This window comes from Hippoglossus hippoglossus, chromosome 10, assembly GCF_009819705.1.
Source record: "Hippoglossus hippoglossus isolate fHipHip1 chromosome 10, fHipHip1.pri, whole genome shotgun sequence".
Classification (NCBI taxonomy): domain Eukaryota; kingdom Metazoa; phylum Chordata; class Actinopteri; order Pleuronectiformes; family Pleuronectidae; genus Hippoglossus; species Hippoglossus hippoglossus.
The window spans coordinates 11,723,158-11,741,703 of NC_047160.1; the positions used below are offsets into that span (position 1 = coordinate 11,723,158).

General features: G+C 42.9%; 3 protein-coding genes and 2 long non-coding RNA genes across 7 annotated transcripts in view; 4 read left to right on the top strand and 1 right to left on the bottom strand.

Moving 5' to 3' along the window:
- Window positions 1-7,721, top strand: part of LOC117768974 (neuroligin-3-like) — a 145,217-nt gene extending 137,496 nt beyond the window's left edge. The window contains exon 8 of the mRNA XM_034597511.1: window positions 7,699-7,721. The gene's annotated coding sequence lies outside the window, so the exon portion shown is untranslated. The remainder of the gene's footprint in view (window positions 1-7,698) is intronic.
- On the top strand, window positions 387-4,068 carry pcdh20 (protocadherin 20). Its single transcript, XM_034597505.1, has 2 exons — window positions 387-806; window positions 1,265-4,068. Exons 1-2 carry the CDS (start codon window positions 759-761, stop codon window positions 3,806-3,808), a joined length of 2,592 nt encoding a protein of 863 aa, XP_034453396.1. The 5' UTR covers window positions 387-758; the 3' UTR covers window positions 3,809-4,068.
- Window positions 940-7,734, bottom strand: LOC117768991. The gene is made up of 5 exons (XR_004615132.1): window positions 7,438-7,734; window positions 4,843-4,880; window positions 4,670-4,725; window positions 1,243-1,408; window positions 940-1,154 (listed from the first exon to the last, which is right to left on the bottom strand). It is a non-coding gene; the product is annotated as an uncharacterized LOC117768991 (long non-coding RNA).
- Window positions 7,017-16,176, top strand: plp1a (proteolipid protein 1a). 3 transcript variants are annotated; one of them, XR_004615129.1, is made up of 8 exons: window positions 7,024-7,292; window positions 10,370-10,556; window positions 10,696-10,852; window positions 11,209-11,377; window positions 12,730-12,803; window positions 12,889-12,954; window positions 13,336-13,474; window positions 15,352-15,500. XR_004615129.1 is itself a non-coding variant. In XM_034597524.1 (7 exons), the coding sequence occupies exons 1-7, from the start codon at window positions 7,289-7,291 to the stop codon at window positions 15,514-15,516; spliced, it is 822 nt and encodes a 273-aa protein (XP_034453415.1). In that variant the 5' UTR covers window positions 7,017-7,288; the 3' UTR covers window positions 15,517-16,176. The 3 variants fall into 3 exon arrangements, 2 of the variants coding, with proteins under 2 accessions (XP_034453415.1, XP_034453416.1); XM_034597524.1 differs by lacking the exon at window positions 13,336-13,474 and having other exon boundaries at window positions 7,017-7,292; window positions 15,352-16,176; XM_034597525.1 differs by lacking the exon at window positions 15,352-15,500 and having other exon boundaries at window positions 13,336-15,197.
- Window positions 16,177-17,385: 1,209 nt separating this feature from the next.
- LOC117768992 lies at window positions 17,386-17,832 on the top strand. Its single transcript, XR_004615133.1, has 2 exons — window positions 17,386-17,593; window positions 17,643-17,832. It is a non-coding gene; the product is annotated as an uncharacterized LOC117768992 (long non-coding RNA).
- The last annotated feature ends 714 nt before the right edge of the window (window positions 17,833-18,546 follow it).

Below are 18,546 nucleotides of genomic sequence, written 5' to 3' on the forward strand. Positions count from 1 at the left end.
TAGCCCGGAAAGTAAACGCACCTGAATAAAAGAGCTCTTTCTCCACGTGTCAACACAACAGTTTCATTTTACATTTTATTATAATTGTTGTAAGTGCTGCAGTACCTTGCTCTGTCGATAGAGGCCGCTCAAAGTAAATTTTTACTTCTAAAAGGCAGCCGTGCGGGTATGAGGGTCACATGAGGCAATTTTCAGTAAAGTCCCTTTGCTGTTTAAAGTAATGGTAGAAATACTCTAATAAAATATATCAAACAGTTTAAAATGCTCTATTACAAGTGAAAGTCAATGGTTAAACTGAAACTCAAACATTGTGCACTGTTGATTTGTACCCAGTCATTGCCCCATGCACTTAAGGTGCTTAGGGCAAAGTTAACAGTTAATGATATTCATTTTTTGTTTAAATACAGAAAACTGCATTGTAGCACGTGAATAGAAATAGGTGTGTATCACATTGATATCTCCATATTAATCCTGCTGTGTAGAGTTTAGAGATATGTACACAACATGAGCCTCATGCTTACTCATGATTTTATTCTTCAGGAATTTGTGTTGTTGTAATAACATGTGTTTAAGTAATGCAGGTGAAACCTGTTGTCCCTCCCTGACGTCTCCTGTGTCAGGCTCACACACAAGGTAGGCCAAGTGTTGAGGGAGGGGCATGTGATGAATTATGCCTTCAGCTGTACAGGTTTAGGTTGCTGCCTCCGTCCCTGGCATTCAGTCGCTGCCGTGGAACTTGGGTAACATGTGTGAGGGCGATGGGTCATGGGACTCCTGATAATATGAACTGGGCTGGACTGCTGCAGGTCAGTGAGCCATTGTGGTCTCTGTGTTTCTGAGTGACGGGGTGTAACTGTAGTGTTATTCTGTATTGTGTAATTAAAACAATGTACTGGGCGTGTGCTGGAGGACCCGATTTAACAAGCTATCCTCAAATATATGAAATATTGGTAAAACTGTAGAAATGTACACAAATGTTTTTTTCCTAACATCAAGTCCATGATTTCCTGTTTGCCTTTTGTTTTGGGTGTTCTATTTGTACGTGAGTGTAATTGTTTGGAGATCAGTGAGAGGCATCACGTTACCTTGTTTGTCCAGTTGCATGCTTTTCAAAGAGCTGAATGAGGCATGAGGTTTCAACCACCTGAAAACTTCTGTCAGAATAAAGGGCAAAAAACATGGTTGCCAAATCATCTCTTCAAATACAAAATAAAAAAATAGATTTCTCTATTTTCTGCTCACAGTTACTTTCTTTCTCCGACAGAATCTGCTGCTTCTGGTCCATCTCAGGCAGATCATGTGCGCTTCTGTCCGGTTTTCCGTCCTGGAGGAACAGGAGCCTGGCACTCTCGTCGGGTCACTTGCTGAACACTTCCCCCCTCCGTACCAGCTCCTGACCCAGGACTACCTGTGGATGGACAGAAAAACTGGGAATTTCTACACCACCGAGAAAAAGATGGATCGTGAGGCCCTGTGTCCCGAGGAGACAAAAGCAGAGGAATGCATTATTCTACTCTATGCCATTGTAAGAACCTCAGGGGACCTTATACAGTTTCCTGTGATCATAGAAGACATCAATGACAACACGCCTCGCTTTGAAAACAGTGACATACACCTGAGGATTTCTGAAGACGTGACTGTAGGGACCAGTTTCTTATTGGACGACCAGGCTCAGGACAGGGACGCCGGTCTAAATGGAGACCTACAGTACCACCTTGAATATTCTGATGTTGATGATAATGGGGTTTTCGGTTTAAAAGTCGAAGAGGACGGGCTTTTCCTCATGCTGGTTGTGCAAACAGCTCTGGATAGAGAGACTAAGGACCAGTATCAGATGGTGCTGGTTGCCACTGACCGCGGCGTGGGCCCTTTAAGTGTTACAGCAACTTTAACAGTCACGGTGACAGATGTTAACGACAACTGTCCGCGCTTTAGCAGTGACAGCCCGAGCAGTGTCACCATCCCCGGAGACTCCCCGAAGAACATGCTGGTGGCTCAGGTCAGAGCCGCAGACCCAGATTTAGGCCCGAACGCTGCCATCGCTTATTCCCTCAGTCCCAAAGTCTCCGAGCGGGCCAAGAAGCTCTTTAGCCTCGACAGCCTCACTGGGTACATCACACTAACACAGGACCTCTGGAGTGACAACTCCGAGGAGCTGGTGTTAAAAGTGTTAGCTAGCGGCCATCACTGCCCCCCAGCAGACACTCAGGTAACCGTGTGTGTGCTCCCCAAGGCGACCCAGGAGCTGACGATCAAGATCGGGTTCATAGTGGAGCATGAAAACCAGACTATGGTGTTACCGGAGAACCAGCCCCCCACCGTCTTAGCTGTTCTAGAGCTCGAGGGTGACAGCAGCTTTAAAGGCTCGTCTCTTGCCATTGAGGGCGAAGTGCCTTTCACTTTGAGCCCGCAGAATGGCAAATATCTGCTTTCCACATCAAAGCCCCTAGACTATGAGTTGAAAAGTGAACATCAGATTTCTGTGATCGTCCACAGGAGATCAGGTGAAGTGTCTGCCGTCACTCCCTCGAGGCACGTGCTGAGGCTAAAGGTGGCAGACGTCAATGACAATCCTCCACATTTCCCCCAGTCTCATTACCAGCTGGAGGTGGTGGAAAACAACCAGCCAGGAATACCACTGCTGCAGGTCTCAGCTTCAGATGCAGACAGCGGACACAACGGCAGGGTGACCTACACGCTGGACAAACACACATCTACCATCTTTAACATTGACCCTGTGACAGGTCAACTGTCTGTGTCGGCCTCTCTTGACAGGGAGCAGCAGGGTGCACACAACCTCACTGTGTTTGCACGAGATAGCGGCTCTCCTCCCTTGGAGTCCGTGACCACGGTGTCCATCCGCGTTCTCGACCAGAATGACAATGCACCTGTTTTCCAAACCCCGCACTTCATCTTTTTCGTCCCCGAGAATGTGCCGCCGTTCACCCAGGTGGGACGGGTCGGGGTGACGGACCCGGATGAAGGGGAGAACGGGAACACAGAGTTGCATGTTGTAAACAGCAGTGGAACCTTTGTTGTGGATCACGCCCAGGGGACGCTTCGCACCAACACAAACTTGGACCGCGAGACAGAGGGCCACTACGAACTCTACTTGCTGGCCAGCGATCACGGGCACCCGGTCGCTTTGACGTCCAGTGCCAGGGTGACTATCTTTGTGCAGGACATCAATGACAACCAGCCCAAAGTAATCCTTCCCAGCAGTAACTCCTCATGCCTGACTGTCTCGCCCTCTGCTGTGGCAGGCAGCATGGTAACAAAGATCCATGCCATCGATGAGGACTCTGGGCTGAATTCAGAGATTACGTACACCGCTGTGGCGCCAGAGACCGTGCAGAACAGCAGCCCGTTCCAGGTGGACTCAAGGTCAGGGAACATTACCTTAGCTCAGCAGCTTCTACAGAAGGACCTGGGAATGCATCACCTGTTCATTGTGGTGAGAGACGGGGGGAAACCAACTCCTCTCTACAGCACTGTCTGGGTTAATCTGCTGGTGAACGAGAGCGTGGAGCCCTGCCACTTGGACAGGGCCCCCACCTGGACGGGGACACAGCAACTGGCTCAAACCCCCCCAAGGGCCCCCATGTGTGAAATGGAGTCTCCCACATCTGCTCAGCTCACTTTGTTGGCAGGCGTGGGTTTAATGCTGACATCCACATGTTTGCTTTTGGTGACAGTCGCTTTATACCTGAAACAGAGGAGAGGAAGAGCGCGGCAGAAGACGAGCGGGCAGTTTGACGAGAATAACATTCCGCTCAGGCACAAAGATAAATATTACTCCGATGAATAACAGAATAAAAAGCAAGGGATGTGTAAAATCCTTACTCATACAGTGTCAAAGATGAATGCAGCCTGTGAAATAACTGTATTCTGAGTAATTGTCAAAGGCTCCTTGCATTTTAATGAACAAATTTGTTGAATTATTCCGACACAGTGTGTTCAAACATTTGTCAAGAGCAAAAATATGTGGAAATAGAGTCGATCCATTTTCCGATAAAGATCCCCGTCAGCTACCAGGAGAGTAAATAAAAAGTGATCTGATAAGTGAAATATTTGAAGTTTCTTGTAGAAATGTCAAACACCATAAATTGACACTGGTGATGCATACAGTATCACCCACACCAAGATAAAAGCGCCTCATAGCAAAGCATTGCTGAAACACCAGAATTATCTTTAGGGATTGTGAGTGCTGAAGCCAGCGGAAGACTGCAGTCATGGTCTGCTAAGTTGATTGGGCCTTTCTCAGATTTCTAACTGGGAGTGATGGGGAGTCATTCATTACACAGAGGGGTTTAGCGTTCCTCTGGTGTGATGAAAGCGTCCGAAGAAGACGCTCCTCTCTGAGACGAACGCAGGAAGCGGACAGCGGGTGAGGACAGGTGAGAGGCGACGTGTGGGAAGGGACACCGCCATCTCAAGTCACCGCCTCACACCTGTTACCTGATAGCGCTGCTCGTCACCTGCGGCGCTGGATCGCACCCAAGAATGAGGAAAACCTAGTGTGCAGCGCTCCGTAAGCAAACGGGCTTGTTTTGATAGCAGATGTTTGGAGGGAAATCACACTGTGTTCAAAGAAATCTTTACAAAAAGGCAGCTGCTCTCATGTGCCGCTGATACATTTGTATGCTGGCAAACAATGGAGATATCAAACCAGGTTAAGTGATGCATTGAGAATGAAGGAGTCAAGGATGAATCGCGTTCACAAATCTGTGAACACACAATTACAGAAGGAGGATGCATTAATTGCTTGCTTTTGCAAAAGAAAAATGTAGTTTTTTATCTTTACGGTATCATGAGCTATTGAGTGATCCTTTCAAGATGCACCTGCGCTGGAGAACAGGAGGGAAGCCGAGAGTCGGAGTCTGTGAAACACAATGTACAACAACCTAGTTAGTGCTCAACAAGGCTTGTATAACGCGAGGGGTGTCTCTCTGAGGATTTGCGAGCTAGCGGCTCAAGAAAATAAATAATCTAATAGCCTTGTACTTTGAGACTCACTGCATTAACTCAGAGGAAATAAAGAGCTCCATAACAAAATTACAAATTAAAGTAGCCTCTTAACATGAGGAATTACAAATCCCATTTGATTACAGCATGTGCACATTAATATTAAAGAATGGGACATGTGGAGTTTTTCAACAGAGACATTTTGACATTAAAGAAAAAAACTGATACAAAGTGTTTTTTACAGCATCATGTTTAGAGACAAAGATGATTTTTCTCCACAAATGACTGGAATTATGGAATACTGATGACTGACTGTCGATGGCAGGAGAAAGTCTGCCATCTCCTGGACACAGACGCAGCTAAATCGGGCTCTTTTGGTGTTTGGCCAGAGGGTGGAGATGAATCAGAGTCTCTCACTCCGCCACAGTCAGGTCGCCTGAGATCAGTGATGTTTCCCTGCCGCATGCTGCTCTGCTCCACTCACAGCACATTTCATTTTTTCCCCCTCCATCTCCGGCACAAACGTTTGATAGTGGGTTATGGGGTTGCATGAGTTGACGTGGACAAAGAAAAAAACAGCTGGCACTGAACCAAAACGCCCGGCGGATTTCTTTTTCTAAAATACACATCAGGGATTTTATGATCACACGAAATAACAAATCAGATCTAATTGAAATACCAGTGATTTTTCAGCCCTCAACAACCCACGTTAAAAGGCTCTATTTGAATTCTTTAGAAGTTGAGTAATCCACATATTCATGTTCTGTGAATAACACTTGAAGCTTGCATTTCTTAAAAGGAACATCCAAGGACCAAATAGAATTTAAAGAGATAACTGATGAAGCTTATATTACTTTTACCAGCTGGGATGTCTGATCTTCCCTGTTCAGTACAATGTAGAGTCGGGCGATAAAACAATATCAATAATTATCGCAATATTCACCAATATCAATATAACAAAAGTCAAATATATATATCGATTTAGGCTCATTCTTATACATTGTTGATGAAGTGTAACACACAATTGCTCTACGCCAGATTTCATGCATGGTGGAAGCACTCAAATTATTATCTTAAGTAAAAGTAAAGAAATGGACAAAAATGTACTTAAGTTAACTTTTCTAAATCGAGTAAAAGTAAGTGGGTACTTGCTTTTAAATAGACTTGCCGAGCCTAATATTCCCTGATGCAGCAGTCTACTACACTAATAACTGGGCCTATAGTACATTTTGTTTGATTACAAGAAAAATACAGACTGTCATATTAATGAAGAATACTGCAGCTGATGCTACTGAAAACACTTATTGGAGGAGGAAGGGCCAAGTGTTACCTGCCTGCATTATTGGATCAGTGGATCAATGCCTCTCTCATTATTGATGAAAATATATTAAAATCCATGTGGACATGTCTCGCAATGCATTGTAAAAATGTACAAAGTAGACATTTGTGACGTACGTAGCGGAGCAAAAGTGAAGTACCCTAAAATAAATCTACTTAAATGCACATGAAAATGTACTCAAGTAACAAATTATATGTACTTAGTAAAATGTTTTTGAGCACGTTTAAAACCACAACCTTCACCCTGGAGCATGAATCAGTCAATATACTTAAAATAATGTGATATTTATCTTGATAACTATCGCCCTTGTACTACATCTCTAAGACTGCAGCCAAAAGCACATATGACATTTTCCCATATGTGTGGAGCGCGTCTCCTGACTGTCCAGATAGGTTTATACTGATGCTGTTTTAATCTCACAAATCGCTGTTAGACACGTCACAGCCATTCTGCGTGATTCATGAGCGGTTTCTCATTTGCTTTTATTTATAAGGCTGGAAGTAAAAAACGAAAAACAGAGGCCTTGGTGAAGCAGGGATTGAAAGGCCCTGCAGGTGTTGGAATGACCACCTCATAAGAGAAGTTAGATTCATTTTCCATGGGAAGAGAGAGAGGAGAGGGAAAACTCTTTCTCTCTTTTGAATTTGCATAAACTGCAAGTTGCTCTCTCTCTCTATACGCGTCAACAATGAACTTAGTACATTTCTACAAGCGCAGGAACCTTGAACTCCTCATTATTCTCTCCGCCCTGGGGCCCATTGAAAAGCGTCATTGTTTCTTTAAGATCGCGCTCGCACTCATCGGCGGGTCTGTCCATTGTTGAGGGAACAGAAAGCGAGTTGAGGTTTGATATCCGGGGGCCGGAGGACACTAAGTTTGCGCATATCATCATCACCATCATCATCATCATCAGTGGAGCAGCTGCAGAGGAGACAGACACAGTGAAATCACCGACGGGTCGTGAACGCATCCTTCCTTCCAGACATGGGTAAGAAACTGCTGCCTCTCCAGAAATCTAACTTTATTAGTTATTAGAAGACCATGTTGTTTTCAAACGTGATTCCATGTGAGTGCACAGGACGAGTTACAAAGTTTAGTGTGAGTTTAGAGGGGGGAGGGGGGGCTGTACTCACCGGCTGATGCTCCACTGACATGTTGAGATTTATTTCATGCTTCACCACGACACAGTTTCTTCCAGAGGAGCCTGGTCGCATCTGCTCTCGCTCGCCATCCTTCCCCATTTGTTTTAAAACAGGAGCAGCTTGACCTCGGCTCCGCATTTTCACCAGAAACTCTAAAAAACCTGTGTTTTCACCTGAGCTGCAACGACACACACACTGTGGGGTCAGGGCGCGTGAGCTGCTGGTGTCATTTATGAGTTGATTGGTTACAAGGTGTGTGTGTGTGTGTGTGTGTGTAGGCACGCGGGCACGTTCTTAAATGTGTGTGCATGGCTCCTCCGCGTCCACCTGTTGTGTGCATGCATGGAAGGATGTATGGTGGCCCTGGAGTGCAAAGCACAAAAGCGTCGAATCACAAAACACAGCGGTGTATAATGAAATACAATGGCAAATGAGTAAACAACACAACAAGCATATTACAAAACACCACGACAAATCACAAAAACATCAAAACACAACCACAAACACATTTTGTCAGCATTTGCCTCCTGTTAAAAGGACAGACAGTGCTTTCGTCCAATCAGCGACAAGCCGTGTCCACTGCAGGTAAATCCCCATTTTCTGATAAAAGAAGATGTTGTTGTGGTTTGTTTTGTTTTTCTTTGTGTCGTTTTCATTTTTGTCAGTTGTTTTGCTGCTGTTTTTGTCCCATTTTCTCATTTGCCCTTGTGTTTTGTTTTGCTCTTTGTGTTTTGTGAATTGTATTTGTGTTTTCTCACTCGCTGCTGAGCTTTCTTATTGGGTCCCATGTCTTGCGGTTTGTGGTTGTTTGGATTTGTCTTTGTGTGTTCTAATGTGTCGCCGTGGCTTGTGATACGCCCGTTGTGTTGAGCACTTCAGGGCCACCGTTAGCATGTGTAATTGCCCTGCTTTAATTAACTTCCTTTCTCATTGAACAATACTGAAATTAACTGTGTTATTAGCTAAGCGCCCACTTCCATACTACAGTTAAGTTGTACGATGAATGAGAGGGATCACAGTCTGTCCCTGTCACACACACACACGGCCATGTAGATGTGTTCAATTAAAGAGCTTTCCATTTGCTCCTGCTGCCATCTGTGTTTACTGTAATGGTACCAGCCGCAGTCAGTCTGCTCCCATTGTGTGTGTCTGTTTGCATGCATGCATGCAAGCGTGTAATGGCAAACATGCACACATAGTTGCATTGTTTGTTTATAGATGATCTTTTTTCTCTCTCTCTCTCTCTCCATCCTCTTTCAGCGCAGACAGCTCCCCCACTATCACTTTCTTGTCCCTGCGCCCCCTCAGAAGGAAGTCTATGTGTGCGACTGTGCGTAAATGTGTGTGTCAGGCATGGAGGTACCTCTGGCCTTTGTTTGCTTGACATTGGTGGCCCTTGTACCCCCATGATGCCATGGGACAAAGACTGTTGTCTCTGCGGTCACAAAAGCAGCCTCTCTCTCTCTCTTTCACTTTGTCTCTCCTCTCCGCCCTCCCCCTTTTTCTCACACTCCCCATGCTGGGTGGTGAATGGAGTCAGGGTGCGAGCCGGGGTCAGAGCAGACACGTCCCCATGCCCTTGGCCCTTGGCTTCCATTCAAGCAGCACATGACTCTGAGGGAGAATGCACAGCTTTACCAAGTGAACTAAAGTGTTTACAGCTGCAGTTTGATCCACAGTGAGGAATTGTAGCATGGTCACTGTTTCTGTCAATGCTTGGTAAAGACTTTTACAAATAAAATCTCACCTAGGAATGTAGGTAGTTCCAGTTTTATGTGCCCAGGTTTGAAGATGTCCATCTCTGGACATTTCTGCCATCCCCTCAGTTCAAAGGAATTGCGTGGGCTATTACTACACCAACCTCATTGTACACTTTGTCCGTGGGAACTACTTTCTACCAAAGCAGTGGTCACAATCCAAAGTCCAGTGTAACAGGAAAAGGTTTCTTGATAGTAGCGATTTAATATTTTGTGTAATATCGTAATCTTTGTCACTTTATTTATTTGTGGATGCACTGAAAATGAAAGGTCGACCAATGTGATAATCAATTGTATTTTTTTTAACAATAACACAAAAGGTATTTCTGTGTACCAGCTTGTCCAGTGACTTACTGCTTTTCTCAGCTTTACAAAATATCCTTGGGTTTTGGACATAGACATGATTGCACCCAAAAAAGTGAAGTGTCTCAATCACCCTCTGGTGTCTGGCTGTGGTGTCGATCATAAACCCTGTTTCCTCCATACTAACGGATGGATGTGGACCAAACAAAGAAAAGTCAAAGTTCACGTTAAATCCTTATTTCTTAAAGATGGTTTCTGTCATTTTTAGGTAGCTCTTATCAAGTTATGTTTGGGGTGAAACGTCATGATTGACAGCCCAGACAGACTCGTTGATTGGTCGTGTGTGTGTGTGTGTATTGACGGGACCGCGCCCCCGCAGCCTCACTTTCTTCTGCACAGACTCTGTGCAAGACAAATGTGCAAGATGGAAGCGTTAATAACTGAGATATTTTAGCTTCATTTCTGGATAGTGGGGGGAAGTGGGGACGTATTGTCTCTATATTCTTTGGTTTGGGCTGTAAAGAAGTCAATATGGGTTGTGAGAAACTGTGGTGGACATTTAATAGATTTTTGTGGATATTTCTAAACACAACAATTTAGATGTTTATCAATACTGAAATATAGAAGCAAACCTAGTGTAGAGCAGCGTAGATGAAAAAATAAAACAAAAACTGTATTGGGTGAATCTCATAGAGCGATATTTCAAAACCTTAGCAAAAGTAACCAAAGCTAGGGTTTATTATTGTTGTTATAATTTGTACTCCGCTGTGCATAATTTGTACATTTTAATAGAGCACTTCTCACGTGTTGTCTGTCATAAAACATCAGTTAATAACGTGTCCTGACTTTTGTGTTGCTAACAGGTTGCTACGACTGCTGTATGCGCTGTTTGGGTGGGGTGCCGTATTGCTCCCTGGTCGCCACACTGTTGTGTTTCTCTGGCATCGCCCTCTTCTGCGGCTGTGGGCACCAGGCGCTCACAGAGACAGAGAGACTCATCGAGACTTACTTCGCCCGCAACCTTCAGGACTACATCACCCTAGCCTACATGTGGGTAGTAAAATGTAGCCTTTCTGTCATTGCAGTGACATCTTTTTAAGGGGCTGTAGTCTCCTATTCTGAAGGTCTGGGCGTTCTGTAACCCTGAATTTTCTCTGTTTTCGTTCCCCTATATTCCTCTCCTCCTCAGCATACAATATTTCCAGTATTTCATCTATGGCCTGGCCTCCTTTTTCCTCCTCTACTGCATCGTGCTGTTGGCCGAGGGCTTCTACACCACCAGCGCTGCCAGGCAAACCTTCGGAGAGTTCAGGAGCACCATGTGCGGCCGCTGCCTCAGCTCCTCGGTGAGAGGGCCAAGAGTGGGGACAAGTAAAAGGGAATGGAGAGATTGGATGGGATTAATAGAAATATCACTCCCTGGTGGGTGCTGAGCTGAAAATCTTAAGGCTGCTGGAAAACCTTTGGGGACATTAAAAAGATAAGTGTACAGTGTGTTTGAGCGGTTTTGGAGTGGGGGTGGGGAGTGAGGAGAACGGAGCGTGAGATAATAAGCAAAGCTAATAAGAGGGAAACATAAATGTGTTCACTAAGTGAGTCATTGCTCGGCTGCTCATTAAAAACACTCTCCTTAAATGACTTGCGTGCATCAGTGTGTTCTGATGATGCACCGTAATGTTCATTCTCCCTCCTCCATTTGCAGTTCATAGTGATGACATATGTACTGGCTGTGCTGTGGCTGCTGGTGTTTGCCTTCTCCGCCCTGCCTGTCTACTTCTTCTACAACATGGATGCCACCTGCCACACTATCGACGTCCTGACCGAGACCCCAGCGAGTATCAACCAGCTCTGTGTCGACGCAAGGCAATACGGTAACAAGAAACCCTTTTATGGCCATGTGTGTTTCTGCCCTGTCATATGAATTCTATGTTATATATTTAATATTTTTGTCTTATTGTTAACAAATCCCATGAAAACACAAAGGCCAACAACAAATTGATCTTAATACTGCAGATGTGCTGACACACTTCCTGATACCCGGACCTTGTGTATCGGCCGATACTGAGTGCTGATCCGATACCAGTGCATTTAAGAAATAACATGCATAATGTATTTTAACCCAAGGTTAAACCCCTTGAAGGACAAATACATACAGAGAATAAACACTAGAAATTAAATTAAATTTTCTAGTTTAACGTACTTTTCTTTGTAAAATATCCTCGTGCCCTTTCGTGTGATGGTTTTTTAAAATGCTTCATGAGATTGTTATAGTGTTGCAATTGGAAACTCTAGTGCCTTGTTTCACCTGTGCAACTTTCCAACATGAAATATTGCCAAACATTTTAGCTACCTCTGGCTAATGCTACACTGGATATCACTTCTTCTTCGCTGCTCTAAAAGCAGTACTTGCCAATGTCAGTACAGTGCAACTACGACACAGAAGAACTGTGGCACTGTAGTTTTTGACTCAATCCCACATGTAGCCTCCTGCTGCTGTATGTGCTCAGTAGCACATAAAATATTAATATGTATTAATTTGAAATGAGTTCCCCTTCAAATCTGCCATTTGGTCATGTTCTGGTTAAGTTTGCTGAAAGCTACAGTGCCCTGTTTTTTTAGCAAAGACTTTTTTTTTATTTGCGCTTGATCAACACCTTGACACCTCTTTAAAATATTTGCATAATAACGTAGAGCAAAGAAAAATTTTCAGGTTTGACAGACGTGTATATATATATATATATATATATATATATATATATATATATATATATATATATATATATATATATATATATATATATATATATATATATAAGGACATGCAGTTTTTAAGTGACAAGAGTAACATCTGGCAAGAAGCTACTATTTAAAGATGATTGTGAAATTATTTTAATTTGATTATAAGTGATGATGTCAGCAACTCTGCAACTAATTTCCCTAAACTTTTACTGTCATAGTTGTTTTTCCAACTTGAGTTGACATTCAGGTGAATATTACCAGTCAAGAATTCCTTTTTCCGATTACTCCACACATGGACTCACAATAAGAGCCACAAACTACTAAGGAAGAAAATATTATAAATGGATACATATATTTTTGGTTTTGATAGGTTCAGGGAATTTGTGGACAGTATGAAAAATTAAATAAAGAATAACTTTATAGCTGTGTCCTTTTATTGCCTCTGTACTAAATAGGATTAACGAGATGCTTTTCATTTTCACAGGGCTCCTGCCATGGAATGCAGTGCCAGGGAAAGCCTGTGGAATGACTCTGTCCAACGTTTGCAAGACCAGAGAGGTAAGGGACCAGGAAGTAAATCATGTTGTGACACGAAATAAAGTAGACGCGTTATCACCACTCAATGCAAATCTCCTCCTTTCAGTACCGAACAACCTACGACCTCTACATCGCTGCCTTCGCCGGAGCGGGCATCACTCTGTTGGCTCTGGTGAGTGATTACGCTTCAGCCGGGGTCAATTTTACAGCACATCGTCCGCAGCAGGGTACAACAATAGCGTTATGGCTCATGTGACTAAGTGACGCTCAAAGTGTGGGCGGCGAGGCATCTCAGGCCTCCATGACTGATGATGTCTGCACTGTCGCCCTCTGTTCCTCTCCCTCAGCTGATACAAACATCATGATAATGCTGTAATGTCTGGTGCTTTCCAGTCATGTAAATGCCGCAACCATTGTACTCGCAGCTCCATTACAGAAGCTCGTAAATGGATGATATACAGCAGTTTATTACATACAGCATTTTTATTTTCTGGATTTATTCTGCTCTTCACTTCTTTCCTGACACGTCCTGTCTCTCCTTCTCCCTCCATAGCTGACCTATACTGTGTCGACCACCTATAACTTTGCGGTTCTGCGGTATCTGGGGAGAAAGGGGATAGGTGCACGGTGTTAGGCTCCCCAGCTTCCTGTCTGCTCTGTCACTTCTTCACCACCAACCTGGGGCTCTAAAGGCAAAAACAACAATTCTCTACTTCCACATCCTCCTGCACGGGGCCACCTGTGGTTATGGACTATGAAATCTTGTCTCTTCTCTTCTTTGTTTTGTTTTTCATTTTCCCTGTTGTAAACATTATTTTGTATTTCTCTTTCTGTTTGTTGTTTTTTTTTTTTATATACAATTGTTTTTTCTGCTGTGTTTTTTCATTATTTTTCAGTCAACCAAACAGATTTGTAAATCATTGCTTTCGTTGCTTGCTGAGGCTAGTGTCTCAAATTAATTTCGTTTTCCCATCACAGTGTAATAATAACACCACACTAATAAATTAACATGTGCAAGAAATAACCACCAACTGGCAACACATCTGCAGCTAGAATGCAGCTGTTCCGGAGAATGGGGGATTATAGGTTGCCTTAGCTACCGTCCCACACATCTGGTTGCCACGGTGGTGGACGAGCGTGCATTTGCAGTCTCACGCTGACCTCAGGACTTTTCTCACGAGCTGGAGAAAGGCCTCAACAATGGAGTCATGCCTGTTGTGAGAGCTGGCCAATCAGGATCCAGCTCCGGGGGCCACCTGCGCTACGAGTCTCTGCCAAGGGTTATATTACACGTCAAGGGAGCGGGTCGCCTGGACAAAGAGAGGGTTAGACCTCTCCAAAACCCACAATGCAGCTCTTCTGCGTGTGGGCAGCAACCACACACACACTCCACACATCCACATGCTGCCGCCTGACCCCTACCCCCGCCCCTGAATAATGGAAATCATAGATTCAGATTGGATGAAGAGGCAACTGAAGGAATTTTAAATGATCTCGAATAGTTTCTTTCTGACAAAGGGACATAATTGTTTAGTTCTGATCTAGAAAGGTCTGAAATTGTTTCTCATCGTTTTGAGATGGCGAAAGCACTAGGTGCTAACTTATCAAGTAACTTTATTTTGTTAGATGCAAAACAATATTGTTGAGGTGTGACTCCCCCCTGCGTGACAGAGGTACTTTTAGGACACCTTTGTTTTGTCTCTAATACTTTTAGGAGTTGTGTTGTAGTTATTATATAATAACTGTTTTTACTTACTTTATCTGATTTACTTTTGCTTTTACACTTTTACTTAAAAAAATGAAACATTTTGTAACATAATCAGTAGATTATTTACGTTGGCCGAGAGCTCAACACACTGCAAATTAAGAAAACGGATACAAATAGAAAAAACACATGTATATTAAGAAAACAACCTCATCAATTTAACAACAAATGCGCTGAAAAAAGTCACAACAATCACAAAAAGTAATGAACCTGGCTGTGGTTCAATGCTTTGTGAAGTTCCACCACCACTGACGAGTAGCAGAAGCAATTGAAGTCTGCTACTCGTCAGTGGTGGTGGAACTTCACAAAGCATTGAACTACAGCCAGGTTCATTACTTTTTTTGGGTCCCCTGGAAACATGTCTGGTGTCGCTACTTGCAGCGTGTTTCTGTATTTGCTTATGTTATGACTTTTTGCAGCGCAAGTGTCGTCAGATTATTGAAGTTGTTTTCCTAATTTGCACGTTTTTTCTATTTGCATGTTTTCCTAATTTGCAGTGCGTTGAGCTCTCTCTGCCACCGTAATTGTTCTATGTGGTGGAAGTTTTACCCAACTCTGAATGGTGGATTTGTCAAGTGACAGCTGGTTGTTTAATGATTACTTTTTTTTTGCGTTGGTAATGTTTGATAATAAAAGGAATATTCTTTCAATTATTTGTGCAAAATATCTGTTTGAAGTACGTGTGTGAAAGTCTGTTGTAGCGTTGCAGCGTTTTAACTAGCGCGGTATCCTTGGCTTCCTGCCTCGTGTGGGGGCCAAGGTGTTTTGTAAGGTGTTTTGTATTCTCTCCTCTTGTGTCCACAGGTGCACGGTTGCGTGCACTTGGCTGTGTACCAGGTGTACCAGAGGAAGCTGACGCGCAGGGTGAAAGAGGAGAGCGCAGGCTACGACCTGTGTGGGAGGCTGCAGAGGGACAGAGGGGGGGTGCTGTGTTCTCCGTACCCTGCAAGCACGCCGGACGCCTCCTGACAGCGGCACCAGATTCGCTGCAGAAGCTTCACAACTGAGCTGATCATCAAAATAATAATGTTTTGTTTAACTGTGTAGTAATTATTAGATCGATTCCCTTCATTGTTAAGTTGTAACATGGTACAAACAAAGTTATGTTTTTTTTTCTTTACAATGGCTGAATATATCATTAAGTTGGAGATTTAAAAATATGTATTTTGAAAAGCAGGCAGGATGATAAAAACAATTCTGTCTCGGTCAGATTTCACAGTATGCAGTGCATGCTTGATATCCTTATTTAATGAAGGGAAAATAAACAGTGTTCACTGTCTGCTGGGTCCCACACATACTTGGTTATTCAATGACATTCAAGGTCTGGTGTGATAAAATTCGAAGAAGGTGCATTTTGAGTTTTACTTAACTGCAAAATCCAGAAATGCCAATTCATTTCAACATTGCTGCTTATTAGAGCTGAAATTGAGGCCTTCTTTCCCCCTGATGGTAAAGTGACTGGAGAAAGGTGGAGAACTTAAAGTTACTAATAAAACTGAGTGACCTATTTAAGGTTTTAAAAATAGTTTAAAAGAGGCTTTTGTTTCCAACTTGAAAGTCATTTTTTGAAGCCGTACACTTTCATGGATTTTCAAGGCATCAGAACAAAAAACAACAGACAAGATGGTATTTCCTTTTGGTATGCCGCATGTTTTTATTTGTAGCCAAGCACTGGAGGGTGTTCGACGCTTTGCCAGCATGTTGGCACAACCCGGTCTCATCCTCCGTAGTGCAAAAGAACAGGAGCAAGGAAAGTCGTCCATTAGTTCAACACAGAATCAAGACGAACAGTGGAAACTTTCACTCAGCTTAAATCGCACTCATGGGACGAGGGTGAAACAGACGTTCACTGTCATGTTTGATCACAGAATTATCAAATTAATGCCCTTTGCAATTTACATAAGCCATTAATTTAGACAGCCCAAAGAAATTAGATTTTTTACATTCATAAATATTACAGCAACATTTAAAAGAAATACTGACATGAGACTGGGTTGCAGTGATATAAGACAGAAACATGAGAGCAACACACTAGAGTAGTAGAGTAATGCTACCAGCTGACTGGTTCTCAGGTATGTTCCATTTCAGGCAAACACTGTGGTACGCTACATTATCTGAACAGGTTATAAACTGAAATGGTAAAATATAGTAAACAGACAAAGTATTTTGTTCGATCCAGAAAACATTAACACACAAAAAAATGAATAACTTTAAGCCCTGATTATTTATTTTTTATTTGAATTGATTAAGCTCCACTTTGTTAAAATGCCCTAATCAGTTCACAGTTAATAAAACTTTCTCGTAAGCTCAATCACATCTTATAAAACCTTTTAACAATGACCATATACTCGAGCTATTTACCCACATTAAAAACAAAGAACCGTGCAATAAAGTAAATAAGTCTGTACCTGATTGGACCAAGTTCCTTTTCACAGTGAAACTATTGTAATGTTCACCATTAGTCAGCAGTCATACTGAAATATGATGCAATTTTTTTTACTTGAAAGGCAAATGTGCTACACAAACTACACAATAGCATCAACACAACAGAAAAAAGGTATGAGAACATGGAGCCATAATGAGAGACCATGGCGACTTTGTGCATTCAGACAACCAAACGATTTGATCTTATTTATGCAACAGGTTTGGTTGTTTGAGAAGATATAAAATACTGTTCAAGCAGCAACTGAAATACTGAAGAGATTCTATTGAAACCGTCTGTAACTCAGTTTGAATATTATTTTTTAAAAACACAGGCAAAAAGCACTGCCCTCTGGGCAACAGCAGCTAAAACCAAAGGTTCAAGTGCACCCGTGGTAAATAAACCGGTCTGTTAGAAAAACACTGAAATAAAAATAAAGTACCGATCAAATAAACACAAGTTTTCATCAAGTTCTCCGAAAAGTCAGATGCAAGTTTCACACGGTGCTGTATGAATGGACAGGAGAGGCGACACACACATTAGTAGTAACGGCATTATCATAGTGCTCATGCTATCTCACATTCAGCTGAGACAAGGAGTGACCGGAGTGACAGCACAAGGTGTGTGTGTGTGTGTGTGTGTGTGTGTGTGTGTGTTGCTTCGGTTATATCAGTAAAGCTGAAGGACTGCAAAGTGAAGTCCAGTCACGCAACCAGCAGAGGCAGACGCAGGATTACAAACATGCCGTGACTATGAAAATAATTATAACCTCACCTACATATCAGGAAACACCAACTTTCATCAGCCGCTGATCAAAAACAGATGCCTTATGTAAATATCAGATGAATAAACTATGAAAAAAACATTAAAGGATGGAAATGTGCTTCTCAGAAAACTTAACAGCAGTTTAACAACAACAGCAGTATTGTTTACTGGAGATTTGCTAAACCTTTAATAGTAAAAAGGTCCATAAACATAAATCAAGAACTAAATATGGTCTGATATCTGGCTCATAGGTCTGGTGCCTGCAGCTACACAATGAAGGGGTCGACTGAATATTGGCCTTTTTAGCATTTTAACGATTATCAGAATCTTTTTGCTAATAAAAATGTGCTACTTTTGTTCTGATGTAGCCGCCGCTTCCTGTCTGTCATCAGCACTTTGTGGTCTCTAGCAATGTCCCGCCCACATCACCGATTGGTTACACGTCACAAGTAATAACCTATAAAACTGAAGGTACAGACGGGCAAAGACGAACCTATAGACTAGAGCAGCTGCGGTGCGCGCTCCGAGCTGTCGAAGGTAAGGCAGCATTTTGCAGAGGTTGTGACATCACAATCCTCTTCGCTGAAGATGCAAAACCATCACAATCTAATTAACAAGTTCATTTGTTGATCCACCCAAGACACACTGAGCAAGAGAGGGCGAGAGAGTGAGAGGGAGCCATCGCTCAATAACTTGTAGATCTGAACACAGAGTGATCAACTGTGGAATTAATGAGAAAGTCGAGAAAAAGTAGAGAGCTATAAGTGCTTGAGCAAAACTGTTTAAATGTAGAGCAGGTAATTAGCACTGTA